This window comes from Colletotrichum lupini, chromosome 8 (assembly GCF_023278565.1).
Source record: "Colletotrichum lupini chromosome 8, complete sequence".
In the NCBI taxonomy this organism is placed as follows: domain Eukaryota; kingdom Fungi; phylum Ascomycota; class Sordariomycetes; order Glomerellales; family Glomerellaceae; genus Colletotrichum; species Colletotrichum lupini.
Window position 1 is genome coordinate 821987 of NC_064681.1, and position 26229 is coordinate 848215.

Below are 26229 nucleotides of genomic sequence, written 5' to 3' on the forward strand. Positions count from 1 at the left end.
AACCTCCTTATCAATCATTCTATCTGCGAGAGGGCCGTAGCGCTATACCCGCCCCATCATCTTTAGACCGATCACCAACACCGACTTCATCCCCACTGTGTAAGATATCCAGCCTCCATGGTATTATCCAGCCAAACACCCAAAATGACAATGGCCACACCCATAACACCCGTAACAAAAATCGTGATCCGTTCACAATCGTACAAAATCACCACTCCAACGCGGCCCTCCCAGCCTTCGCAACCAGCTCCCGAATGACAGGCTCCAGCGCGCTCTTCTCCGTCTTCAGTCGCGCGCTCTGCTTGACCCGCGAGTAAAACACGGGACAGTCCTTGCTGTCGCACGGCACCTCGTCCGCCGCCGGGAGCGCTGAACAGCTTCGACAAATCCTCAACACGTCCATGTACTTCCTCTCCTCGTCCTTGAGTCGCGTCTGCAGGTTAAATAGCGAACTCGGCGCGTCTTGCTGGCACCTCCCACATAATACGCCCTCCACCTGCATCTTGATATTACATGAGATGCACGACGCCGACTTGAGGTACGACTCCAACGTCTTCTTGCTGCCGAGCCCACCGGCCGCCCCAAGTGTCTGATCTACCCGCCGGATTCGCTGCACTTTAGGCATCTCGTCGTACCACTGCCGGACATTGGCGCCAACCAGGTTAAAGATCCTCTCCAGTGGTGGGATCAGGTTCTTGGAAATGTAGTACTCCGCGTCCAGCTGCGAGTGCGAGTCGTTGAGCAGGTCTTCGGGCGCTACGCACCGATCGATCAGACGCGCCCCGGGAGCACCCGTGATAACGACGTACGGCACCCGTTCTCCGTACTGCGGCTCGGCGCGCGCGTCTTCGAGCATCTTCTTGGTGCTGATGAGCGCACCCGGTGGCGGCGGGCCCTTGTCGCTATATGTGCCGAGCTTCACCTCCCTCGCGTAGCAAAAGTCTTGCACCGAGACGGACCCGCGCATAATCTTTTCGCACTGTTTCTGGAAGTAGGCTTTGACCTCGCTGAGGTTCGCCGTCTCGAAGAGGAGCTTGAGAGCTTTCTCTTCAATCTTTTGCTCCGCCGGCGTCCCGTCACGCCTCACCGTCTCGATGCCTTTGGCGTCGAACTCAGGCGTGACCTGATCCTTGCTCTCGTACTTGTAACCCACGTAGCGCTTCTTCGCCAGGAGAACACACGGGTGATAGACCTTTTCAAACTTGAGCTTGATCGGCCTGGGGTTCATATCGGTGATGGCTTTGGCAATTTCGTTGCCAATGTCGAACGCCTGGTCCTTGGTTCGGCCCTTGAGATACACGAACAGACTGTCCGTGTCGCCGTAGACGACTTCCGCTCCCCATTGCTCCTGTGAGTGAATAAACGCGATCGCTCGCTCGAGCGTCTCGCGGCCTGTTTGAACTATACTGTCGGCAATCTCCGAGCAAGGCATACGACCAGAGAAAGATGCTGATGTGTATCCGTAGGTAACGTTAGCCAAAAGCTTCAGCGCCAACTGCCTGTTATTCAGCAGCGCCTGCAGCGTTTTGTCGTCCTTGTCTTGCTTCATCCCGCTCTTGACCATGACTCGGGTCTCCAAAATCTCACAAAGCATCTTTGCGAGGAGAGATTTCCGAATCTCGGGCCGGACGTACATCATTCCATTGGGCGTGATGTTGATGTGATCCTTTAGGAGCTCTAGTAGCCTCTTGTGCCTCTGATACTCGGTGAAGCCCATCTTGTTCATCCCCCGCCAATTGACAATCCTGCCTAGGAATGTCGAGTAGCACAAATTATAGGCAATCATGACACTGGGATACAGACTCTGAAAGTCGAGCACCAACAGCGGGCTGTTGTAGAAGTCGCTTTGGGGTTCCATTACCAGCGGGAGACATTCCAATGCGTTTTGGCCGCCGACTTGCTTCCGACTGGGGGAAACTAGCATAAAGTTCTCGGGTTTTGCAATTCTGAACATAATGGACTCGACCTTGAACTGTGAACCGCGGGAAAAGACCGAGAAGAAGTCCACTCCCAACAGTCTGGCTTGCTCACTTGTTCTCGGAATGAGCTCGTTTGACTCCAATATCTGAATATCAATCCTCGTTCGTGTGAGGTAGTAGCGCGTCAGTTTGTCGAGGTCCCTCTGCCTACTGCTGTTGTACCATTGTGTCAGGGTTCTCCAGGAGTAGTGAGGTATGCGGCGGTGCAGAACGTGCCAGACGACATTCTCCATCGTATATTGAAGCAGGTTCAATTCTCCCCTCATGGCTCGCCAAATGTTGATCATGTGTCTGCCAGTCACGCGGATCGTCGACGTTGTGTTGAAGCCCCACCGATCATTCTCCTTTCCGATACGGCCGTGAGAGTTACTCTTCATACGTGAAAACTCATCGCACAGATCGTAGTCGTACTTTACTCGGGCGCGCTCGATGAGATAGCCCCATGAGCTGCCGTGAACCTCATAGCCTGTAAGGATATCAGGGTCGTGGTCTCTGACGATTTGCACCATGCGAACCATGACATCGAGCTCGGACGATTCCTCGATAACCTCTGCAGAAACATAGCGCCGCATCCTCTGGGCGAGGGAACCGTCTGGCGATAGGACAACGACACCAGCAATGATCCCCCCTGAAGCTTCCTGACTACTGCTAGCGGTGCCATCTGCTTTGATAGACCAGAATATGCACTGGACCTCATCCTCGTCAGGATTAGGAACAAACTTGCCCCTCGTGTTGACGTGAACCTCGAGGGCCATAGTACTCATGTATTGCGCTTCATGCTTGACACTGGTCGACTTTTTCTTGGGCGAGTATTTGAAGCCATGCTTGTTTTTTGGGGTAGGTCCGTCAATCTGGGAGAGGTCGCGCCTTGTAGATTGAGGAGTGCCCGTGATCTTTGCAGTGACATTCTTTTGCGCTTTCTGCAGGACATGCTTCTTGTTCCACCAATCTTGAACTTCCTTAGCGCTTGGAGGTGGTTGAGCTATCTCCCAGCTTCGGTATGAACATAAGCTTGCTTGGGCCTCATAACGCACGTCGTTCTTGGCCTTGTCAATGGGTGTGTCCGATTTGATGCCGATGCTGGCGGCAGATGTCCCAGTTGGATCAAACTCCGCCAGGAACGGTAGAGTATTACTCTCGAGCCGAAATTCCCGACCGGCATACTCCCTGGGACGAGCCGGGACATCCTTCTCTTTGCTGTAGTAGGCATCTTGGTAAATCATATCGGGAATCTGCAGCTCCTTCATTGTCGACATGATAAGTTTTGGCGCGGGAGGCAGGACGCCGATCACACACTGGCGTTTTGCGGAAAAGGATCCGATTGCTGTCTGTATCCGATGAAGAATTGTTTCTGTTCCTGCTTCGGTCCCTGGTGAATCCGTTGTAGGAGTGGCAATTCGAACCTTCTTTGCTGGAGTGACCGGACTGGGCTTGCTACGTGTCTCCTCCGATGCTAAATTGAAGCAAACACGTTTTTGAGAATCCTTTTCAGCTTGTTGCGAGGCTCGAGGCGGGTTCATCTGGCTCAATCGAAGTTTCGTGCCCGGGTCCTCCTGGCTTTTGACTACTGGAAATCCCAATAACTGATTGGCCGCAGATTTCGAGCCTGCATTTTGAGACGATCGTGGCTTGTCTTGGGAGTTTGGCGGCAACATCGTGACCTGATGCTTCTCAGAGGCTGTGCTATTACTTAGGATGCCTTTGAGTGACGGTTTGGGCACTACTGCATCGGACGCCGGAGCTACTGGAGGCTCGGTTCTCGGACGTTTGGTAGAAGACGCTATCGCATGCGGTGATATCGATCGCTTGACAGATTCCGTACGGCGATGACCTAGGCTTGATGGGTCGCCCAATTTTGACACAAGCCCTTCCTCCTCGGCCATATCGAGCAGATCGTCCCAAACCGGCACCGTTGGTGGGTTCCCAGTCTTCAACCTGCTGGCACAGACGCCTTCGTATATAGATCCCAGCCCGTTGACGGTCTTCCTGACTGTCAGATCGCCAGCGACGGGTTCGCTTCTTGAACCAGTACCACTAGTGACTGATGGCTTTCCGTTAATACCAGTGCTATTGATTTGGTCATCCTGTCTTGCCTTCGGCTCGCCCATCTGAAAGAGATCCTCTTCGTCAGAATCGGCTGGATAAGGGTCGTAATCGTCAACACCGAGATCGAGTACGCCCTTTTCGTCAACTTCGATGCTGCTGGTTGGATTCTTGTTTGCTGGAGCGTGGTTCGACGGCAGTCCAAGAGCCGGTAGCAGGTTGGCGGGATACAAATCTTCTACTGACTGGAGCGCAGTCTTGACGGCAGCCTCAAGCGGCGAACGCTCCACGAAAGTCTCAAAGCTCGGCGGCGCGGAATCTTCCAACCCCTTTTCGATTTCAATGAGTTTTGCGACTTCTTCTCTGTACTCTTCCTCGTGGATCCATCCTTGCGGTTGCGAGTCACGTTTATTCGCAGACATTGAGACCAAAACTTCTGCAGGAAAAGGGCTGCTTCCTGGGTCCGCATTGGGTATTTTCATTTTGCGGCGACGCGTCTCGTCTTTCCATAGACCAGCCATACTGTAAACAAGCTTGATATCTGCTGGGATAGGTTTAACACGCTCAACAAAGTCGTGGTGCAGCCGACGCTCCTTCACCATTCGCCGATTGGTGATGTGTTGAACGCAAATGTCTACCTCGATAGAGCAGTGGCTGACCCTCGGCAGAGTCAGATCGTCGAGGACTCGAGTCTTAGGAATCGTCCGGTCATGCCAAAGGTGTTGAGAGTTCCCCTCTTGATCAAATGAAGGGATAGGGCCTCTGAAGTATACATCAGATACATCCAAGTAGCCACACCCGTACAGGTTGTAGTCGGTCATGAACTGTAGCAGGTACTGGAGGTGGGCTTCGTAAGGTTGGAACTTCTGCTTAAGAATAACGCCCTGTTGGAGCAGATCGGATAACCTTGTCATGACGATGGGATTGAACATGTAGATCTTCAGAAAGAAGCGGTACCCAACGTGGAAACCGTAGAATGGCACTCCTTTGACAAGGGTGATGCGGGCGACGAACTTTGCATTTTCTCCGAATTGATCACGTCGGTAGCTGACAGCCAAGGCATGGTCAATAGAGAGATGAAGTCGATAGATGTACGCGCCCACTTTTAGCAGTTAGCAAGGTCCATTATATGGTTCGAGGACTTATGTACCATCCTCGGGCTCTAAACTGCCACGATACTCGACGTAGACGTATGGGAAAGCGCCGTGTATGTGAGCGCAGACTTTCTGCCCCGTTTCGGTCGACCCGAAAACCCTCACGACCGGAACCTTGGGGCCTTTCTTCGCCTGTGCAGGACCGACATCGTTCCGTAATTGGGGATCGTAATGCGTCGGCGTCGCCTGGTAGTGGTCTATGCAGTTCAACCGAACGCGGAAGAGGTCCATGGTGGAGGCTGTAAACACTCATGGAGGATGAGATGGTAGGACGGAGAACAATGTCATGATAAGGAAGAGCAGCGGTCGGCTTGGTGCATGGTAAGACGGGTTCAATGACACTAAGCAGCGAATTCACGACGCGACAAGGTCATGTTGATGCAGAATCCGACGCGTGCTGGGCCAAGAGAAAACGCCCAGGGTCCGCGCAGTCATGTGGCAACACGCGTGACAGTTTGCTCCTTCGGGACGCCATCCTGCCTGGCCATCATCCACTAAAGCAAAGTGCCTTGGTGTGGGGCATTTTCCAGCACATCTCACTGAAGCAGGCTTAAGCACCTTCTACTTCACTATAGGGTCGCCATTCATCATTGATTCAGCCATGAACTTGCTGGCGGATACACTTGAAGCTTTGATGTTGGATTAATCGAGATTTTCAATTCCACAAGAATATAGCGTGCTTATTCAAGACAGAACCAAAAGAGAATTGGATGCGTAAATCTAGGCCATTTTGTATCAATACCTTAGCCATGCATGAAATCTGAGAGTGACTGCTTACATAAGGAGCCGCAACACCTGTGCTTTTCCCGACCCAAATTCACGACGTGAATGCGCCGCCGCCCAAACTTTCTCTAGCAACAACCCTCTCATACCCTCACCAACCGCCAAGATGCCGCCGCCGCCACCGCCGCCGAGAAAGACCGACCCCAAGGCGTCCGCTGCCGCAAAGGAGGAGAATATCTACATTCCCTCTTTCATCAGTAAACGTCCCTTTTATGCCGGCGAAGAAGGCGATGACCAGACCGACTACCTTGAGCATCAGCGTATTCAGAAGAAAAACGAGCAGTCACAATGGTACGATCGCGGTCGCAAGGCTGGCCCGGCAGCCACAAAGTATCGGAAAGGCGCATGCGAAAACTGCGGCGCCATGACGCACAAAGCCAAAGACTGCCTCAGCCGGCCAAGGGCGAAAGGCGCAAAGTGGACTGGCAGGGACATTCAGGCCGACGAGGTCGTTCAGGACGTCAAGCTTGGCTGGGATGCCAAACGCGATCGCTGGAATGGATACGACCCTAAGGAGTATCGAAACGTCGTCGAGGAGTTCAACGAGATGGAGAAGCTAAGGAAGCAGGCGCTTGCCAAGGGCGAGACGGAGGAGGAGGAGCAGGACGATGGCGATAAGTACGCAGAGGAAAACGACATGAGCAAGCATCAGAGCACAGCTACACGCCAGCTGAGAATACGAGAGGATACGGCAAAGTACCTGGTCAACCTGGACTTGGAATCCGCAAAGTACGACCCAAAGACGAGATCCCTCGTGGACGGCGGCGCAACGGTGGACAAAGCCGCGAATCTCTTTGCAGAGGAAGGCTTCATGCGCGGCTCAGGCGACGCCGGCGAGTTCGAGCAAGCACAGAGATACGCTTGGGAGGCCCAGGAGAAGAGTGGTGACACCACAAAACATTTGCAAGCCAACCCCACAGCTGGAGAGTTCTACAGGAAGAAGGAGAAGGAAGAGGCCGAGAAGAAACGTGCGGAGCGGGAGAAGAAGCTCAAGGAACTCTACGGCGATAACTCGCAATACACCATGCCCGATGAGTTGAAGAATGTCATAACCGAGTCGGAGAAATATGTCGAGTATGACGAGAGCGGCCTCATCAAGGGCGCGCCCAAGGTTATCGCCAAGTCAAAGTACCCCGAGGACGTGTACATCCACAATCACACATCTATCTGGGGCAGCTGGTGGTCAAATTTTCAATGGGGCTACGAATGCTGTCACTCGGTGGTCAAGAACAGTTACTGCACGGGTGAGGAGGGCAAGTTGGCTTGGGAAGCGTCTGAACGGCAACGGACTGGTGCTTCGTTGGCGCTGCAGATGGAGCAACAAGCAGAGATTCCAAAGGCGGATGATACTCCGGTGAACAAGCCGGCGACAAAGCGGACAGCGGAAGAGATGATGGGCGGTGTCACTGAGGAAGAGATGGAGGAGTACAGGAGAAAGAGGACAGCGGCGAACGACCCGATGGCTAAGTTCCTGGGCAAGGATGAATTGGTCTAGACTACCTAGGTATTTAGGCATGGCTTATGAGCATTGCATTGGACAAACATGATACCCATTTCCCTGTCAAACGTTCGCATACAAGACGGTGCCTCGAGGTGCCCTGAACTGAACAAGAAAAAGACTTTTGTGTAACATTCATTCGTGGTATCCGTATTTGATGCAATCATTCCATTTTGCCTCTGGCGAACGCCGTGACTATTAACACCCCGATGATCCCAATGGTTGGATTTTGGTGTGCCAACCATTCCCAGAGTTTTTTTGACCAATCCTTAGCATAAATGGCGGTGCATTTACTCGTCATCCTCCTCGTCGTCACCACCGTCACCCTTGGACTCGGCGGCAGCAGCCTTCTTTCTGCGGACACGGCCGGGACGGCCACCACCGAAGGGCGAGGTAAGGGCGAAGTCAATGTGCTTCTGGGAGTCGAGACGGACGATGAAGGAGGGAACGTTGACGATCTGTTTGCCGACGCGGATGTGACGCTGGCGAATGAGGACACGGGCGTGGTGGATGGACTTGGCGAGACCGAGCTTGTAGACGCAAGTCTGGAGGCGGCGCTCAAGGAAATCCTCGACCTTCAGGGCCAGGACGTAATCGAGCTTCATGCGGGACTCATCGAGGACACCGACGCGCACGAGACGGCGAATGAGGGCATTGCCTTCGAACAGACGCTTGGGGTCCTTCTCGTCGAGGGTCAAAAGCTGACTGTGGTGGTTGTTAGCCAAGAGGGTGTTCCTCACGCGACCGTTTTGCGACAGAGCCGAAATCACATACCGGGCAGCACGACGAATCTTGGAGAGGGTAAGCTGGACACGCCAGACCTCACGCTTGTTGCGGAGACCGTACTCGCCAACGAGCTTAAGCTCGGAGTCACTATTATCGTATCGAAGTCAGTGGTGTGATTCACGACTTAAACAGAGCAAGCTCTTGTTCAGTGGCCGGAGAATACTGACAGACGGGCGGCCTCGAAGGGACGGTTGGGGACCTTGGAGGTCTTGGAGTAGGTGAGGCTGTTGCGCGAAATCGAATTAGCATATTGAATTTGGCGGTGCGACTGCGATTCGGTCTACTTACGGCGCCATCTTGCCGACTCGTCGATATCCTTCGAATTGTGGTTGACGAAGAAAACGAAAAGGAAAAAAAGAAGAGCCTCTCGTGAAACTTGCAACACTCAATGCGAAAAATGGCTGTGGGGAGCGAGGGCTGACTAGCGCCTGTCAAATTGTGGGTCCTGTTCGCCTACGATCACGTGCAGTGCCCTTTTCACAACGAAAAAAGAATTACGGGACTGAGTCAGCAAAGCACACACACGTCGCCGATTTTTTGCCTTGCCCGTTGTGTCTGGAACTTCGTGATCTTTTCCAAGACCCGACAACACCATCACCAAATTCCGCCCTCTACGACAACCACTCCGGCAAAATGGGTCACCCAGCGGGTCTTCGCGCGGGAACGCGCGTACGTATTGCCCAGCTACGAATCATCTCGAGATTGCGGCCGGATTGCTGACGGTTAGCTTGCAGTATGCGTTCAGCAGAAACTTCCGTGAGAAGGGTATGATCAAGCTCTCCACGTACCTTCGCCAGTACAGAGTCGGAGATATCGTCGACATCAAGACCAACGGTGCCGTCCAGAAGGGGTAAGCGAACAACCCACCCTCGAACACGAATTGCGACAATTGGGAGACTCGAGGTCTTAGTTGGGAGGAATTGCGAAAATAGGCATAATGCGTGCAGGAGCAGAGGGCTGACTTGTTGGATTACAGTATGCCTCACAAGGTCTACCACGGCAAGACCGGTGTCATCTACAACGTCACCAAGTCCGCCGTCGGTATCATCATCTACAAGAAGGTGAAGCACCGCTACATCGAGAAGCGCATCAACATCCGCGTCGAGCACATCTCCCCCTCCCGTTCGAGAGACGACTTCATCCGCCGTGTCAAGGAGAACGCCGCCCTGAAGAAGAAGGCCCAGGCCGAGGGCAAGGCCCTCACCCTCAAGCGCCTCCCCCTCATGCCCCGTGAGGCCCGCACCGTCGACTTCAAGGAGAACAAGCCCCAGACGGTCACCCCTCTCCCCTACGAGACGACGATTTAGAGTGTCTTTTGGGTGGTTTGCGGGTTCTTCTTTTGCATGTGGTGTTTACGTGAGGAACGGAAGAATTCTAGCATGGAACGGCATCACGTTTTCGGCAACGTCCATAGGGAATGGGAAAAAAAAAGACCAATGACACTTCATCGTTCACACCTACACGAGGAAATGCTACCTGTGAGACCCGTTGGTCCTTTTGCGATCCTGCCGCGATGCCTCGGGTCCTGCCATTGTCAGGTCGGAGGCATTGGCACAGGTTCTAGTGTATGGTGTTGTGTGCTCGTGGGGAACAAGGTCAATGAGAGATGCCTGTGAAAGGCAGGCGAATAGTTGGCCCTGCTGCCCGCCGGGCCCTCATGATACCCTCAGTCAAATGAAGAACACGACCTATGATCATTTCTCAAGTGCAACTATGTCATTGTGAACTCACATGTCGCTTGGACAGGCAAAGTATCAAGCTCGTACGCGGCCAATTCCTTGAGTGAGTATGAGCTATAGCTACTCTGTGAGCTGCTAGCCAGCGAAATGCCAACCTGCGGCTCTCAACATCGGTTAACTATAAAGCAGACGTGGTATAATTGAGCTATACTTTCTGCTCTTGCACTATTCTCGTCATCCAGAAGTATCAAAAGCACAACCTCGTATTGTCGGGCTCAATCCTACCTAGTTACTGACAGGAGCTTATTAGTTCAGACCTGATACACGCAAATGCGCTTTTGTGGCTACGTTCCACCTAGACGCAAAACCATATCAGTGGCCTCTCTCACATACCAGTTGCTATGCACCTACCAATCACTGGATTTTCCCAAAGCTGATTTCTGATTACTCGTCGAGTAGTCTGATACTAAAGCCATGCCATGTTCTGCCATCGTTAGGTTCTAATGGAATCCAACGATTGTTTGCTGTGAGCGCAGGGGCCTTTTGAACCAACTTTGGTGGCATGAACCCCACCATTATCGTCATGGGATTAGATCGGACAGGCATTCGCCTGTGGCTTCAGGTGCTTTGCCTGCGCTGGGACGCTGGAGGGGTGACACTGACACCGCTGCGTCCGCCGGATTAGCATTGTTCCAGATTTCATGCCCAACCTAAACCCAGTGGAGGATCGCAACGACGACGGCTTGGCGCAATCCCCGGAGCTTGCGCATGTTGCAGAACCCAGCCACACTCGAGCTGCTTTAGACATCTTGAGAGCTTGGTCAACGCTGACGACTCTTTCCCGCCTCTCCCACTTGGCACGGAAGTCGCTCACAATATCTTCTTCCCCTCCGATTCCTGCGAATTCTTCTCCCTCTGCATCTTTCACTGGGCTTCGCTGAGATTCTTGGGCATCATTGCGTGCACGTGGAGCTGTCTCCTTAAACCGTCGGGAGACGTCATTTCCTCGAACCATCCGAAACCCCCATTAAGCGCCCTTCACCTCCGACCACCACCAACGACCCCGCGCACGAAGGATCGCCCATCATGGCTGCCGTGCCCGATACCAGGCATACTAAGTCCGTAATCCTCAACCATCTTGAGACTTTGTGGCCCAATCGTGGCAGCCTCCCCGACTTTGCGACTGTGCACTGACACTCTATGAAGGACCGACCAGGAGTTGGCGATCAACATCAAGAAGGCCACGAACCCCGACGAGACGGCGCCGAAGCGGAAACATGTGCGCAGCTGCATTGTGTACACATGGGACCACCGGTCTTCTCAGGCCTTCTGGGCTGGGATGAAGGTGTAAGTGAACTGTTGTAAGTCGGGAGATGGCCCGATCGCTGACAGACGGCGCCGCGTTGTAGGCAACCCATTCTTGCCGACGAAGTTCAGACTTTCAAAGCTCTGATTACGGTCCACAAAGTCCTCCAAGAAGGACACCCGAACACGCTGAGGGAGGCCATGGCGCAGAGAGGTTGGATCGACAGCTTGAATCGCGGCATGGGAGGAGAGGGAGTGCGCGGATACAGCCCTTTGATCCGGGAATACGTTTACTACCTCCTGGCGAAGCTTTCTTTCCACCAGCAGCATCCCGAGTTTAACGGAACCTTCGAATACGAGGAGTACCTCAGCTTGAAGGCCATCAACGACCCCAATGAGGGGTATGAGACAATCACAGACTTGATGACACTGCAAGATAAGATTGAGCAGTTCCAGAAGTTGATCTTCTCACACTTCCGTCACGTTGGAAATAACGAGTGTCGTATTTCCTCTCTTGTGCCCCTCGTGCAGGAGAGCTACGGTATTTACAAGTTTATCACAAGCATGCTTCGCGCCATGCACTCGAGTAAGTTGCATCGGAACCCCCCCCTAGGCGGGCAAGGGTGATTTCGCTAATCGGGCACAGCCACCGGCGACGTCGAGGCGCTTTCGCCCCTACGAGAACGATACGATGCCCAACATTACCGCCTCGTCAAGTTCTACTACGAGTGCTCCAACCTGCGCTATCTGACCAGCTTGATAACGATCCCCAAGCTGCCGCAAGACCCTCCCAACCTGTTGGCGGAAGACGACGAGGCACCCGCACTTCCGGCGCGCCCGAAGCAGGAAATTGAGAGACGCCCCACTCCACCCCCTGAACCGAAATCACAGGAGCCAGATGATATTTCCGAATTCTGGAAGAACGAGCTGGAGCGCCAGAACCGAGAGTACGAAGAGCAGCAGAGAGTCCTCGAGGAACAACAGCGTCAGCAGATGTTGATGCAGCAACAGGCGCAGCAGCAGGCACAACGGGACTTTGAGGAGCAGCAGCGACAGTTGGCGGAGCAGCAGCGCAGGGAGCAGGAGGCCCTGATGCAGCAGCAAATGCAGTATCAGACCCAGGGTCGGCTTGCAGAGTTAGAACAGGAGAACTTCAATGCGAGAGCCCAGTATGAGCGTGACCAGCTTATGCTCCAGCAATACGACCAGAGGGTCAAGGGTCTGGAGAATGAGCTTGCACAGATCCAGGGACATTACGGCCAACAGATCACGAGCAAAGATGAGCAAATCAGAGCTCTACAGGAGCAGGTTAACACGTGGCGGACGAAGTACGAAGCGCTCGCAAAGCTGTACTCCCAGCTTCGCCACGAGCACTTGGATCTGCTCCAAAAGTTCAAGTCTGTGCAGCTCAAGGCTGCCTCGGCTCAGGAGGCCATTGAGCGGCGAGAGAAGCTTGAACGCGAGATCAAGACGAAGAACCTTGAGCTCGCTGATATGATCAGAGAGAGGGACCGCGCGCTCCATGACAAGGACCGCCTGCAGGGCGCCAACAAGGATGAGCTCGAAAAGCTCAAGCGAGAGCTCCGCATGGCCCTGGATCGTGCCGATAACATCGAGAGAAGCAAAGGAAACGAGCTCTCAACAATGTTGTCTAAGTACAACCGTGAGATGGCCGATCTCGAGGAGGCCCTGCGACTCAAGTCTCGCGCTCTGGACGACGCCCAGGCCAAGATCAGGAATGGAGACTCTGACCTTGAACAGCTTCTTCGCGACAAGGAGGAGGAGTTGGAAGTCTACAAGGCCGGCATGGATCAGACACTTATCGAGCTCAACGAGCTGAAGTTGAACCAAGGCGATACCGACACCGTTATTGACGGACAGATTGATGCCTTGATCATGGCCAACCTGGACAAGATCAACGACATCATCGACTCTGTGCTGCAATCCGGTGTGCAGAGAGTAGATGATGCGCTTTACGAGTTGGATTCAACGATGCAGGCAGGAAACCAGAACGCTTCTCCATCCTACGTGCTCTCGCAGATTGAGAAGGCCTCGTCCAGCGCCATGGAGTTTGCTACCGCATTCAACAACTTCATCGCCGACGGCCCCAACGCGACACACGCCGAGCTTATCAAGGCCATCAACGTCTTTGCTGGTGCTCTTGCGGATGTCTGCAGCAACGCCAAGGGTATCACCCGTCTGGCAACCGACGAGAAGAAGAGCGATGCTCTGATGAACGGCACCCGGCAGTCCGCTTCTTCCACCGTCAAATTCTTCCGCGGCCTTCAGAGCTTCCGCCTGGAGGGCATGGATCCCATCCAGAAGACCGACGTTGTCATCAACAGCAATAACGAGGTGCAGATGAACCTTCAGAAGCTGAACAAGCTTGTCGAGACATTCGCGCCCAACACTGGCAAGCTCGCGGGCAAGGGCGACTTGGGCGATATTGTCGATTCCGAACTCAGCAAGGCGGCCGATGCCATCGCGGCCGCTGCTGCTCGCCTCGCCAAGCTGAAGAACAAGCCTCGCGAAGGGTACTCTACCTACGAGCTCAAGGTCCACGACGGCATTCTCGATGCCGCCATGGCCATCACCAACGCCATTGCGCAGCTGATCAAGGCCGCCACGGTGACGCAGCAGGAGATTGTTCAGGCAGGCCGAGGTTCGTCCTCGAGAACCGCCTTCTACAAGAAGAACAACAGATGGACCGAGGGTCTTATTTCAGCCGCCAAGGCCGTGGCGTCCTCCACCAACACCCTGATCGAGACCGCAGACGGCGTCTTGTCGAACCGCAACAGCCCCGAGCAGCTCATTGTGGCATCCAACGACGTGGCAGCCTCCACGGCTCAGCTCGTCGCCGCCAGCAGAGTCAAGGCTGGCTTCATGTCCAAGAGCCAAGAGAACCTCGAGCAGGCCAGCAAGGCTGTCGGTGCTGCATGCAGGGCGCTCGTGCGCCAGGTGCAGAACATGATCAAGGACCGCAACGCGGAGGACGAGGCGGTCGACTACTCCAAGCTCGGAGCCCACGAGTTCAAGGTCCGGGAGATGGAGCAACAGGTACGTTTAATTGATTCGCGCATCGTGAACTATGCCAACTGCCGTATAACGCCGGTGGCCGGAGACAACTCCGTCGCAGCCATCCTCGTCATTTGCGGCTAGTGCCTTGCTTGGCGACCGAAAGAGAAAAGAGAAATGCTGACGCGTGCGGCGCTACCACTTTTAGGTCGAGATTCTGCAGTTGGAGAACTCCCTCTCGGCCGCAAGACACAGGCTAGGAGAGATGCGCAAGATCTCTTACCAGGAGGACTAGGGGGTTGCCGCGCCGACAAAGTGAGCCACAGTATCCGTAGCGGCAGTCATTTTTTACGTTCCACGGCCCGGAGTTGGACTCCGACGAGAGGGAGAAGGAGCGCGAATCTTTTGTGGATTACGGGGTCGCCTTCTTCTCGCAGTTCTATCTGGAATCATCGTACCTCGGTGTACTTCGGTCGTTTCTTCTTCGCAAAAGGACTGGAGGGGAGGTGTTTGTTTATCATTTGAACATGCTTCTTCATTGAAGATCTATCTCTCCTCCATTCCCGGTAGATAAATCCGGAGTGGGGCGAAGATCTCTTCTCGTGTGAGGTGATGGGAGCATAGGTCATCTATTTGATACAAGTTTTTTGTTGAACCTCCCTTTCTTGTGCCGGCTGTGTTGAATCTGCTTGAGCGTTTACCCAGAGCAGGGCGACTAGCAGATGTGACGATGTTCTGAGGGAAACTCTACGGTACATTCAAGCCTCGTTACCTCAACCCTTAACCCTTAACCCGGTCTTCGGGTCTCCGGATCTATCTCCGGATCTAGTCCCAGATCTCGTCTCCCGTTCAAAAAGTGCCTGGTAAGTCAAGCGTGGCTTTTTTCTCGGCTTTCCTCACATGGCTATGCGAGGCTTGCACCCAAATTTCCTACCTATCGTACTTCCTCCACACCCCGTGATGGCGTACCCGGAACCACGACGGATTCAGGGTTCATGCTCCGGACCATCTATCCTGCACTGGTTCATGCGAATCGGCGGTGCGCGGGTTCGGTTGTCGCTAGTAGCGGACCACGCATGGCAAGGCAAGGCTGAAAACGGACGAAGGAGGGATGAGGGGTGGAAAAGGGGGACAACAAAACTCCTCCAGCCTTTTTTATGTTCCCTTGTCAAGCCCCTCCGTTGGAAGTTGACCCAGGCTAAGAAGAAGCCTAAATGTGTAATCTTTGGACGCCTCTTTTCTCGCGCACCCTAAGCTTTCACCCCCTCCCCTTTTGATAGTCCGGTAGAGGGAACACGTCCGATTGAGCGGCATTATACATCCTCCCACCCTGCCTTGCCTTACAGACCTGGTGCCTTGGGATTTTGCAGCGGGTTTATTCCGGAGGGGTTGCGCGTGGCTTGAAGCCATTCCCTCCATCCCCCACCTACTAAGCACCTACCCTAGGAACACAATCAGAACCCGTGAGAAGATGGTTTGCCCTGTCAACCCGGTTCTCGGAGACGTGAGGAGAAAAACGAAAAGCCAAAGCTAGGCTGTGGATGGCATCGTTGTATCATCGTCACACCTGTGGCGTTTGCAAAGTCCACCCCTCCCTCTGAAGCCTAACCGGGAAAAGCCTCTAGAGAGAATGAGAGGAGAGTGAAGAGTGAAATATGAACAAGTATCTCGAGACGACGGTTGAGGTACCCTCCCCTCTCATGAAGATCCCAAGCTTCCCTAGCACGCCCAGCGAGACTCTTGAATCGGTCCCTGGAATTCGGTTAGCACTGTGGCATTTTTGGAATCATTTTCTCTGCGTCTTGCGGGATTACCGGGAAGATGGCCCGGTTAGAATTTTGGAGAGAATGAAGTATGACGATGTCATGTTGTCTCCTTCTCATATCATCATCATATGAAATGTAAAGTTGTGTTACACTAGTTGTCTTGGAGGTGTTGGAGAAGCTACCCCACGACGAGGAACATAGATATTTCTCTCCATGTTTCTCTGAACCTGTGTTAGATATGGTTCACTGAGGCCCAATCTACCTAGGAGAATCTCATGGTTTCTTCGAAATTCGCTACAGTTTCTCATTTCCTTGGGTCTTCAGAAGTAATCATGTCAAACAGCAGCAAACATCTCACGCTCTTCGAGGCATTGACATCCAAGCGACCGTATCAAAAAGATAGACTCTCATCGGCGTCACCGTAAATCATTCACAACAGTCGGATACGCGCGTTACCCCTTCATTCTATGTTTTACGCAAGAAAGGGCGTATATCCAACATGCCCTGTCCAATTGTCCCGTGAAAGCCGTCCGACCCGCCTGGGCAGCTCTAGCACCCTCCCTAGATCATTCCTCCCCGACCCAATCGCCGTCGTTCCAGCTGTCACTGTCGAAAAAGAATTCATTGGCGAAGAAGAAAAATCCCACGGCACGCAACGAAACAAGTTGGTCTCCTGCGGTCGAGCTTGACGTTTTGCGTCGATGCGGCACGCGGCTTGGCCTTGGTATTTCTCCGCAACCGAAGCCGTGTAAGCGAGCCATCCAGCCAGCCCAACGACGGGAAGTAAGGTAGTAGTAGTGCTGGGCTCTGCAGTCTACCCAAATCTCTCTCTCTCAGACACTTGACTCAGGTCTAAGCCGTCCGAGATCCCGCGTTGACTCAGACACTAGAGTTCCCGTGCCGGCACCAAGCCTCCCGCTGCTTCGGAGAAGGGCCCGGCTCCCCGAGATCTGGCGCGGGCCCTCTTCAGGCTTCAAGCGCGAGTCCACCTCCCGAAGGTTCCCGGGGTCTCCGCTGTCCGTCCGAAGTCGAGGCTTCCAACTTCATCAGCGGGGCCCGTGGCTTCGACGGCTTGAGAGGAACGCGCACTCCCCCCCTTCGTCGGAAGATGCCCACCTAATCACACATCGACTCCTCTCGTTGCTGTCCTCTCGTGGTGTCTTCCAGAAGAAAGAAGATAGCATGTAGCTATATTCCCATCGGACGCTAGTCGGTAAGCAGCAATGCGCTTGTTTTCGACCCCTCTACGACGTATCTCTGTGAATGATCCAGGCGGAGAAGAGACTGATTCCAGGTCGACCGCACTGACGCTATGAGAACGATCGAGAACCAAAGCATTTTCCTATTCCGTTCATCAAACGTTCACCTAGTCTTCGTCCGTCAGGTTACCCCAGAGTCTGAAAATACAGGGCAACCTAGGATGACCTAGTTTGGTAGTCAGCAAAAGAGGTTTGAGCGTCGAAAGCTCGCCCAGTCAGCGAATTTCGAGTATTCTAGCTCGTTTATTTTGCCTGCAAAAAGACTCTGTATTTACAATCAATTAAGATTCTCCGTAAAAGGATCGACTGCAAGGCGGGCATCATCCCTACTGTGGCCTCTTGAGGGCCGATAAGGCTTTTTTGATTGATGGCGGTACGTGCTCTCGCCCGGTTCATTTCAGTCGCCCTTCGTCGCCAGGGAAGCAGACTCGGTAAAAGAGCCTTCACATTGGCGGGAACCCGCTGAAGGCGACCAGGAGGAGATGGCTACCGGGTTCCTGGTGAAGAATGGCTTCTTTTGTTGAGTTAGCGCAAGCTTTGGCGCCTTCATCCTGCTCAAGATTGTGCCATGTTGCCGAGACGCCAAGGTTAGGTGAGACGCCATGTTAGTCCCAGAGAAACCGTTTGCTTTACGTTATTGGCACGGTTTGATGAAAGTTGAGTCGTCTACTCCCTGGCCGAGACGTCTTGCCTTGCTCCCTTTGATCCCGGTCGCTCAGCCCTGCTCGGAGGCCACGAGATGAAGGTTCGGTCCCGAAGTCGAGCCGGACAAGAGGTGTCCACACAAACAAGGAAGTACAGGTGATGGACAGGGCTAGGGGGAAGCGTTGAAGTGAGCCTGCAAGCAATCCGATTAGGACGCATCCTTGAGTTTATGAACGGCGACCAAAAGACTTGGGGCGGGGCAGTCCAGGGGTTGCTCGCAGCCACGTCGAAAATGGCTGCTGGAAGGCTCGGATCGCAGCCTGTCACGGATTCACGATCTTTGTGACAAAAGAGTTGTGTGACCACACGTAAATGATCCATTCTTCGACCAAGAGCCACCGAAGCGCGGCCGTATAAGTCGCCAATGGTCCTGCCTCATAGAAGGCGCCTGTACAGCACGTATGGCAGCATCTTCGCGCGATAAATTCCCCACGTAACGTAGTCTCCATTCGTATCCTGAGGGCGGCGTAGTACGCCATGTCGGCTAAGAGTAGCCAGCTTGTGTACAGTCACATCATCGAACGCGCGCCTAGGGCCAATCTCTTACCTGTCACTGCCAACTCTTTGCGCTTCCTCATGGGATACTGACTGCTGCCCTGAAATAAAGTGATCGGCGACTCTGCCTCCGTCTTGTCTCCTACTAGGCTAAAGCAGACTGGAATTTCAAATAATCCCTGTCTCGACCGTTGCTCTATGTCAAGCATCTTGCTCTAATGTTAGAATCGGTGCAGTGAGTAATCTTGTCGATTCCTTCCCGCAACAAACAAGACTGACGCTTCAGATCTGCTCCTCTGGTCTCGACTTCCTTCTTCTTAGTGGTTGATGGTAAACAGCCAAGGACCACTACTATCGACTGCGTTCGTATCGGCAACCCTTGCGAGCCAAGACGCGAACCAGGTAGAAGGAAACAGCTGAAGGCACTCAAAACTTCAATCCAGCCAGCGAAGTTGAAATTCCACTAGGACAGAGAAGTAGAGAGAACATCGGACCATAGCCACGGCGGGATCCTAGTCTGGTAGTGGGGTCCGAGGGCGCTCCAGTCACGCAGCGCATGACTGTCACAGCCCCAGGGCGGCCGCCTATCTTGGCGAGGAATAGCAGTATAGGGTCAAGTACCGGGTTCATGAAAGTTGGGGGGCCGTCGATGTGGCTTTCGGTAGGAATGTCAACGCTGACCCTGAGGATGATCCGTCGGACGGAAACCAGGTACCGCTAGTTGGTCATAAACGTCTTGCGGGATCCGTCGGATGTTGCCTGGTGGGGTACAGGCGAATCTGTTCTTGTTTCCTCCCTGCTTATCTGCGGATATTTCTCAGGCGTTTCTCTCGTGTATGGTGTCAGTGGTCGTCATGGCGGCGGCCAGGACGGACAGTTCTTGCCGATCCTAGGGTCTTCAAGTCTGTTCGAGGCGGTGACGGTTTCTTGCCCTCGATACGTACAGTTTGCTAATCACTTTGTCGAAATCGGACGTATAGGCGGGTTGAAGGAACCGGAATGAGCCGTGTGCATATCTTGGAAGTATCAGTCGACAGTTGCGGTCTAAGCCTTCGTTTTACTCGACAGATGATGTCGGTGAGTGAGGTGGCCTGACCTGCCGCGATGGAATTAAAAATAAGTAGCATACACTTCGATTAATCTGAAGGAGGGTAAACCCGTGAATGACTCCGACTGCCCCCCGTTGCCGGGGCTGTGGCTGCAGACTGCGGGATGTCGCAAGTCAGGGCAGGTGGCTGATGCGTACAGATGCCACAGAGTGTCTGGATCCCGATGGAGAAGGCTGGACTAGTAACAATGTCTCTTTCCATTTCTTTGCTCTCGTCGATGAAGGCAAAGCTTGGAAGAAAAGAGAGAGAAAGAAGGGGGAGCAGGGAAGAGGCTAGTAAGGCCGCAACCAACTATACCTTCTTGAGCCAGCATGCGTTGCATGAAGCGAAGGCAGGGATGAACGACAGTAGGTACTGCGTTGATGCAGACTGAGCGGACCGCCCGCACATCTTGAGTCCGAGGTAGTGGCTTAACCAAAAGGCGCCCCCCAGTCAACCAACGCTCTCTCTCTCTCTCTCTCTCTCTCTCTCTCTCGCTCACTTGAAGCGCAGCGCAGCCTTCTCCCTGTCTCAACATCATCATTGGCGTTGCAAGAAACTCGGGTCCATCAGAGTGCTAGATCCAGGCGTCGATCTCGACCAATGCGGGGAGATGTTTGCTGGCGCGGCTATGGAGTATGGCATTGGTGGCTTTGTTCTTGCGGTCAGGTTGTCTTGCATTGGAAGTTGGAGGGATGTGCCCACCACATCAGGCTCGATGTGAGTTGCAATACGAGTGAGGCGTGGCAGGTGTGGGTGGTAATTCTCCTAGTGTACTTGGAAGCTGTTCTTCTTCTGCTCCTTTTCCCCTTGTTCCGTGATGATGTGGTGATGTCTTGCGATAGCTCTCCCGCATATTTGAAGGGTGAGACAGCAGATTGAGCTTCGGGGAAAGAAATGGGCCCGTGAAACGCAGCAGTGGGTGACAGAGTGGGTAAGTGCCAGATGGGACGATCTGTGCGTCCTTGGCCATGTACCCACAGGCACACAGGGCGGGCAGGAAAGGGCGACAAGGTACCCATGTCCATAGCATGGCTGAGGCTGAACCAATAGGGTTTAGTCCGGCTGCTAATCTCGACGTCCCTCGTCTAACCCCCCAATCATGCAGCCAACATGCCAACGTTTGCTCCTTCTTGCATCTCTCGGTAACCAATCATAATGGCCTTCACGAAAACCACCGTTGGAACATCAAGGTTCCTTTGTTGTTTGCTCCCTCCTACAGCCCTCTTCCAGGCCTCTTCCAGCATCACATGGCTCTGGTTTGCTCCGGCTGTCTCCATTGGCGTGCGTGGTCATCGACCTCTCCGCATAATCTGACAGGGGCAGACGCGTGAAGGGTAAATATGCAAGTACTCTGTCTGAATTCTTTTGCCCAAATTGCTTCTTTCATTATTCTTGATCAACACGCCTATCCTAAAGTGATCCAGCCACGTGAAATGATGGCAACTGGCACAAGAAAGGGTATGGCCATCACCAAATCCTAGTCCCTGCCTTTGCTCCCCACCGCCTTTCCAAAGCCAGACTGTAGTAGGTTTGCGCCTGGAGAGGCGGTCAACTCATTGCTGAAGATCAGCAGCTAGCTCCTTTGAGTCGGCCTCTACTGTTTCAGAAGAATGAAGAAATGGTCGTTTGCCCTTTCCACCTATCCTGAACTCCGTCATAGTAGCCCCATTGCAGAAAATGGCCCCCAACTTTCCTTCTTTACTGTCCTCAATTTGCCTCCCATGCCTAAACCCGACAAATAGAAAATTTAAAAAACGAGCAAGGCAAAGTTTCATCGTTCCTTCTTGGCCGTGGCTGAACCATCTCCCACCTCGTTTGGATTGCCTCTTACATTGGTTTCGTCAAAGTCGTAGCTGGCATCGTGCCTCTGGCGAAAAAGCTCGTCGAATGCCTGTTCATCCAGTGACAATGTCTGGGGCGAAAGCGTCATGGTTGTGAAAGAGTCATTCATCGTGAAATTCTCTCCGTGGACGCCCGTGTCGAGTGATTCTTGAGGAGTGAATAGCCCAAGCCCACTGAGATTGTCTGCCGCGGAATGCTGAAGTGCCTCATGGTATGAGTTACTGTGGGAAGTATTGACAACCAGCGAATCCTCCCGACGTGAATATTCACTAGTGGCGTTATCCGATGGAAAGCAGATAATATTTGAGCCATGTGTCGATATTCGCGTCATTCCCCTGTCTTTTTCCACGGGACTCGCGCGCTGTGCCGCTATTGATGAATATGCTGGCGGACTAGAAAGGAGGGCAGCACTACCCCGAGAAAAATCATCGGCCGGGACGTCGAAAGGAATGTGCTGTTGATCCATCACCTGGACATCCAATGCTGTCGGTTGGTAACTGCTTTGCTCCTGTAGCAGAGCATTGTTGAGATGGTGTTGCTGCTGGCCAAAGGCGGAAGCTGTCTGGTGGTGATCTGTGTTACGTCGGCTCTGGCATGCTGCTCAAGATCAGCTTTTGAAAAGTCATTTTACCAATCGCGCAACTCACTCGGATCATAGTGATAGACTGTGCAGTGCTGATAAATTTCTTCTTGATTTGTCACTGCGGAGAGGCTGACCAGTGGTATTGGCGCGCGTACTTTTTGCCCCTGGGCATCTCGCACGCAGTAAGCGGCCTGGAATTGGTGAGGCTGACCGACCTCAGAGAGCTCCCAACTCCCGTGCGGGTACGTTCCAGCAGACGTGAACATGTCGAGATCATGACGCGGTAAGACTTCGTTCATACCCTGGGTCCTCAAAACAACACGGGATTCCGTCGGTGATGATTCCTCGTTGTGAGACATTGTGCCTTGGAAGAACGGGCACAAGATTGTTGGCGAAGGCGAAGCGGTAAGTGTGGTGAGCGGATAGTGGCGGTAAGTGTGGTGTAAATGCATGTAGGGATGGTGGGGAGTCTCAAGTACAAAAGAGAAATGATGGTAGGAACCTGGTAAGAAGATGAGGTCAAAATAGCTTTTTGGGGGTGCGATGAGAAAAGAAAGAAGAGACAGCACCAGGTTGTATAAGCCAAAAATGACCCTTGACCGAATGCAGCGCTCGCGATAACATCTGACGGAGACTTTAGGGGAAAGGCTGGCCCAAACACTGGAGTATCTTGGAGACAAGCGTGGCAGGAACAAACCAATCCAAGAAATTACACCTCGCCTATTCGCCTAAGCCTTATTGAGCTAGCAGAATTTGCACAATGTGGTGCGGCAGGAAATTCTCGAAAAGAGGCTACAAGTCAACTGTTGCCTCGTCCCCGACAAGTGTCCCATCTCGTCGTCAAAACTTCGTAAAAGCAGTTTGGACAGCTTGTGAAAATCTGGGGCTGTGATACGTTGGCTTACGACTTTGATTGAGATGCAGGTACATGTCATCGAGTACGGGCGATGCCATACTCTCATCCAGGATGCTGAATTCTCAAGTTGGCGGGCAATCGTTTTGTGTCGAAGCCAGCCTGGCATGTTCCTTGCACTGACCGCCGCACATATGCTTTCTGCTTGATTCTCAACCGGGCTGTTGGTGTTGCTTCCGCCGTCGAAGGGAATTATACGCGAGAGAAAACGTTGTGTGCGTCGTTGGTTTCTTTCAACTCGTATGCACAGCCCGCTAAGCGCGCAGGCGACAGGGACACAAGGGAGTTATCAGCATGAGAGCGAGTGATCGAGTTGAGCCGTAGACGTGATGCTGAGAGAATGATCACCGAGTCGGCGATCTGAATTGTACAAACACGTACGCTCAAGTAACGTGTGATAGAAGGCTTTAGCTTGCTCGCTACATCCCCTCGTGCCCCCAGCGTTGATACGATACAGTTCCCAGACTTTCTGGGCCCTTTAGGACGCGGTTTCGGGACGGCTTCAGCATCATAGTACTCGCGCACGGCTGGAGGATCGCCAACGCGGAGAGGACACAAAGCGGTGGTTCTTGACTTCTGGTATAAATCAGCAGCAGGTCAAGCATATGCGGGAAGAGGGGATATCCTTGAATAGAGACTGCCGCAGGTATCTGTGAGGTAAGCCAAGGTAGTGGTAGCGAAGGGAGGCTGCAGCTGGCAGTGCCGAGGACGGAGGAGCACAAAGATTCGCCAAGGGACCGTCGGCGGCCGTTGACAAGGTAAGGTAGATGACAGCCGGAGGCTTGCTGCGTGGGCTCGCGGTGAGGTAAGGTGAGCCTGGCTTCTGTTGCTTGAGCCAGGCCGAGGTACCTGCATCTTCGGGCCGTGATCCAGACAAAGTACCGTTCTATCAGAGGGGAGCCTCCTGGATACCTATGGTGATTGAAGAGAGACAGGCCCCTCGAAGGATACAAGTGTGCACAGTGTGAGAGATACCGTGTCCCAAACCGGGATCCGATCGTGGAGGTCCCCATCTCCAAATTCGAGGTTGGCACAGATGGGTTTGGTAAGGCAGGCACGTTGGTAAGGAAGGTGAGTAAAGTAAGGTAAGGTGACGAGAGGTAAGGTATGACAAGTACCTGGGTATTCTCACACCCCCAGAGCTTTCACCCACCCCCATCCGAAGAGGAAAGACAACCCCGGCAAGTCTAAGGTAGTGTCTGGCCAGACCTGGAGTGGGAAGCAACCACCACACGCGCACTTACACACACCCACACACGTACCTACACCTACGTACACCCACGTACACCCCCCCCCCCCCTGCAGCTTTCACCTCCTCCTTCCTCCTCCTCAAGACATCGTCCCACAAAAATTACTAGGCCTTCCACACCACAACCAACCGTCCTCGGCCAATTCTATGAGGTGACTTCGTCGCTTCCTGAGGGGAAGGTGGCGCTTTCTCCCCCAATTTAGGACTTCCTTCCACCTCCATGGGCTACTCCAGAAACATCCTGGTGCGGACCATGTTGTCTCCCTCAAATCTCTCCCGCCATAAGTCCCGGATATCATCCGTTGCCATCCGCATCCACGTTGGATTCCGCTTGATCTGATCTCTTATTTATGACCATCGGCACAGCCAGCTTCAAATCAAGATTCTTCCATCACAGCCCAGAAAAAAGTCACCACTTTATCAGAACCTTATTTGATTTGTTACTCAATATCTCCAAGAGACACAAGACACGCAAGACACCCCCTAACAACCTATTGATACGGCATTCCACCTTACACCGCCATTTACATTCATCATGGCGTTGACATTCAACCCTGGCAACATCGTTGCTCGTGACATTGATCCTACCCATGTGCACCCTGAGATCCTAAAGATTGTGACAGAGATCTTGGACCTTCGCCTCAACACATTCGAGTCCACCATAGCTGTCTCTGCAAGAGATTACTTTGCTTTTGGCGAGGAGGGTCGGCTCTTCATGGCATTGCAGATGGGGTACGCGTCCATATCTACTTTGTGCCTGTCTAATACCACTCTTTCATAAAGTCTCTAACATTCATCACAGGCGCATATTGGGCCAGCCCGTCATGTGGGTCAAGGACGGAATGCATTCTAGCGTTGATAGATGGGTTCTTGGGCCTTGTGAGAGGTTCATTGCCGGTCCACACATGATTGTCTCCGTCAACGGTATTGCTGTCGTCGTCCCTCGACCACCACCACAACTCCTCGAGGAAGCACCCGGTGCAACCACCCAGTTCGTCAACGCTCCTGAACGAAGAGTCAAGATCACACGACCTCCCAACGCCTTCATCCTCTACCGCAGCGACTACCAAGCCCAAATCAAACAGATGAACCCTCAACTCCAGAACAATGATATCTGTAGGTGACTGAATTTCAACAGCCCTACACCATCTCGCTGACCTTTGAAAAGCCGGAATCCTAGGAAAAGCTTGGAATAATGAGTCTCATGAAGTCCGCGAAAGATACAAGGCTCTCGCGAAAGCCTACAAGGAGCGCCACAACAAGATGCACCCTGACTATCGGTACACGCCACGCAAGCCTTCCGAGAAGCGTCGTCGCAACCGGAGGAGCACTTCAGCCTAATCGTCCCTGCCACCCCGTTCTAGAGATGGAGATCAAGGATCGTAGGAGCAAGAAGCGATCCATCACAACGTCGCTGCATTAGTTCCTACCATGCTAGGTCTCAATGACTGTGCAAGAATTTTCGCGACTACAAGTTGCCGCGAAGGAGCACCTTCGTCTGCTGCCTTAGGCCGAGTATGCCTCGTCTTCCCTCAGAGCCATGTCCCAGCTCGCGCCGAGAAAGTCGAAAAAACACCAACACTTGATGTTTGGGCCAGAACTAAGCAGACATGCCGTGCCCGGCACTCACCCTTACCATGCTCAGCCGGAGCAAAAGAGACTTCTTCTGCTAACTTAGGGGCCTGTCGAGACCAGGAAAGGCTCGAATTCGTGTAAGGCTCCAAAGCCACTTCGTGGAGTTTTACCTGCTCTACTCACAAGATGGGCGAATTCCGGACGCATCATTGGGCGGAGACGGTGGCGACGCTCTTGATGGGGTTCAAGCAAAGAGTGAGCTACTTCAAGCAGAGCAAGACTCGAAAGGATAGAGCAATTCGCGTCGTCGCTGCCGAAGAATCGGATGTCTAACTCTGCCATGATGCGAAGATGAGCCACCACAAGACCGATATAGAATGCTTGATAGATTTACTAAAACGATAATGGAATCATAATGTTCATGTCTCATTGCCTTAATCTTCTTCTTCTGCACGACTAAACTACCTAGCTGTCTCTTTTCGATAGTAACGGTTACAGCTCGTCACACT

The 26229-nt window shown here is 53.2% G+C and overlaps 10 protein-coding genes across 10 annotated transcripts; 6 read left to right on the top strand and 4 right to left on the bottom strand.

The window, feature by feature from the left end:
* Nucleotides 1–208: 208 nt before the first annotated feature.
* Nucleotides 209–5407, bottom strand: CLUP02_14724 (DNA polymerase family B; the record flags this gene model as incomplete). The annotated part of the gene is made up of 2 exons (XM_049293651.1): nucleotides 209–5124; nucleotides 5173–5407. 2 exons carry the CDS (start codon nucleotides 5405–5407, stop codon nucleotides 209–211), a joined length of 5151 nt encoding a protein of 1716 aa, XP_049150797.1.
* Nucleotides 5408–6065: 658 nt separating this feature from the next.
* On the top strand, nucleotides 6066–7454 carry CLUP02_14725 (pre-mRNA-splicing factor SLU7; the record flags this gene model as incomplete). Its single annotated transcript, XM_049293652.1, has 1 exon — nucleotides 6066–7454. One exon carries the CDS (start codon nucleotides 6066–6068, stop codon nucleotides 7452–7454), a length of 1389 nt encoding a protein of 462 aa, XP_049150798.1.
* A 293-nt stretch (nucleotides 7455–7747) lies between these two features.
* CLUP02_14726 (40S ribosomal protein S9) lies at nucleotides 7748–8539 on the bottom strand (the record flags this gene model as incomplete). The annotated part of the gene is made up of 3 exons (XM_049293653.1): nucleotides 7748–8330; nucleotides 8411–8467; nucleotides 8532–8539. The coding sequence occupies 3 exons, from the start codon at nucleotides 8537–8539 to the stop codon at nucleotides 7748–7750; spliced, it is 648 nt and encodes a 215-aa protein (XP_049150799.1).
* Nucleotides 8540–8640: 101 nt separating this feature from the next.
* CLUP02_14727 (ribosomal protein L21e) lies at nucleotides 8641–9550 on the top strand (the record flags this gene model as incomplete). The annotated part of the gene is made up of 4 exons (XM_049293654.1): nucleotides 8641–8646; nucleotides 8760–8912; nucleotides 8978–9093; nucleotides 9220–9550. The coding sequence occupies 4 exons, from the start codon at nucleotides 8641–8643 to the stop codon at nucleotides 9548–9550; spliced, it is 606 nt and encodes a 201-aa protein (XP_049150800.1).
* A 45-nt stretch (nucleotides 9551–9595) lies between these two features.
* Nucleotides 9596–10413, bottom strand: CLUP02_14728 (uncharacterized protein; the record flags this gene model as incomplete). Its single annotated transcript, XM_049293655.1, has 5 exons — nucleotides 9596–9617; nucleotides 9720–9897; nucleotides 9975–10085; nucleotides 10240–10277; nucleotides 10334–10413. 5 exons carry the CDS (start codon nucleotides 10411–10413, stop codon nucleotides 9596–9598), a joined length of 429 nt encoding a protein of 142 aa, XP_049150801.1.
* A 595-nt stretch (nucleotides 10414–11008) lies between these two features.
* Nucleotides 11009–14537, top strand: CLUP02_14729 (SLA2; the record flags this gene model as incomplete). Its single annotated transcript, XM_049293656.1, has 5 exons — nucleotides 11009–11040; nucleotides 11129–11269; nucleotides 11332–11813; nucleotides 11874–14284; nucleotides 14451–14537. The coding sequence occupies 5 exons, from the start codon at nucleotides 11009–11011 to the stop codon at nucleotides 14535–14537; spliced, it is 3153 nt and encodes a 1050-aa protein (XP_049150802.1).
* Nucleotides 14538–15897: 1360 nt separating this feature from the next.
* CLUP02_14730 (uncharacterized protein) lies at nucleotides 15898–17128 on the top strand (the record flags this gene model as incomplete). Its single annotated transcript, XM_049293657.1, has 5 exons — nucleotides 15898–16094; nucleotides 16150–16249; nucleotides 16309–16334; nucleotides 16392–16756; nucleotides 16866–17128. The coding sequence occupies 5 exons, from the start codon at nucleotides 15898–15900 to the stop codon at nucleotides 17126–17128; spliced, it is 951 nt and encodes a 316-aa protein (XP_049150803.1).
* Nucleotides 17129–19219: 2091 nt separating this feature from the next.
* CLUP02_14731 (uncharacterized protein) lies at nucleotides 19220–19360 on the top strand (the record flags this gene model as incomplete). Its single annotated transcript, XM_049293658.1, has 1 exon — nucleotides 19220–19360. The coding sequence occupies one exon, from the start codon at nucleotides 19220–19222 to the stop codon at nucleotides 19358–19360; it is 141 nt and encodes a 46-aa protein (XP_049150804.1).
* A 1969-nt stretch (nucleotides 19361–21329) lies between these two features.
* On the bottom strand, nucleotides 21330–22435 carry CLUP02_14732 (uncharacterized protein; the record flags this gene model as incomplete). Its single annotated transcript, XM_049293659.1, has 2 exons — nucleotides 21330–21997; nucleotides 22048–22435. The coding sequence occupies 2 exons, from the start codon at nucleotides 22433–22435 to the stop codon at nucleotides 21330–21332; spliced, it is 1056 nt and encodes a 351-aa protein (XP_049150805.1).
* A 2245-nt stretch (nucleotides 22436–24680) lies between these two features.
* CLUP02_14733 (HMG box protein) lies at nucleotides 24681–26053 on the top strand (the record flags this gene model as incomplete). Its single annotated transcript, XM_049293660.1, has 6 exons — nucleotides 24681–24877; nucleotides 24948–25261; nucleotides 25314–25457; nucleotides 25510–25555; nucleotides 25603–25760; nucleotides 25863–26053. The coding sequence occupies 6 exons, from the start codon at nucleotides 24681–24683 to the stop codon at nucleotides 26051–26053; spliced, it is 1050 nt and encodes a 349-aa protein (XP_049150806.1).
* Nucleotides 26054–26229: the final 176 nt, after the last annotated feature.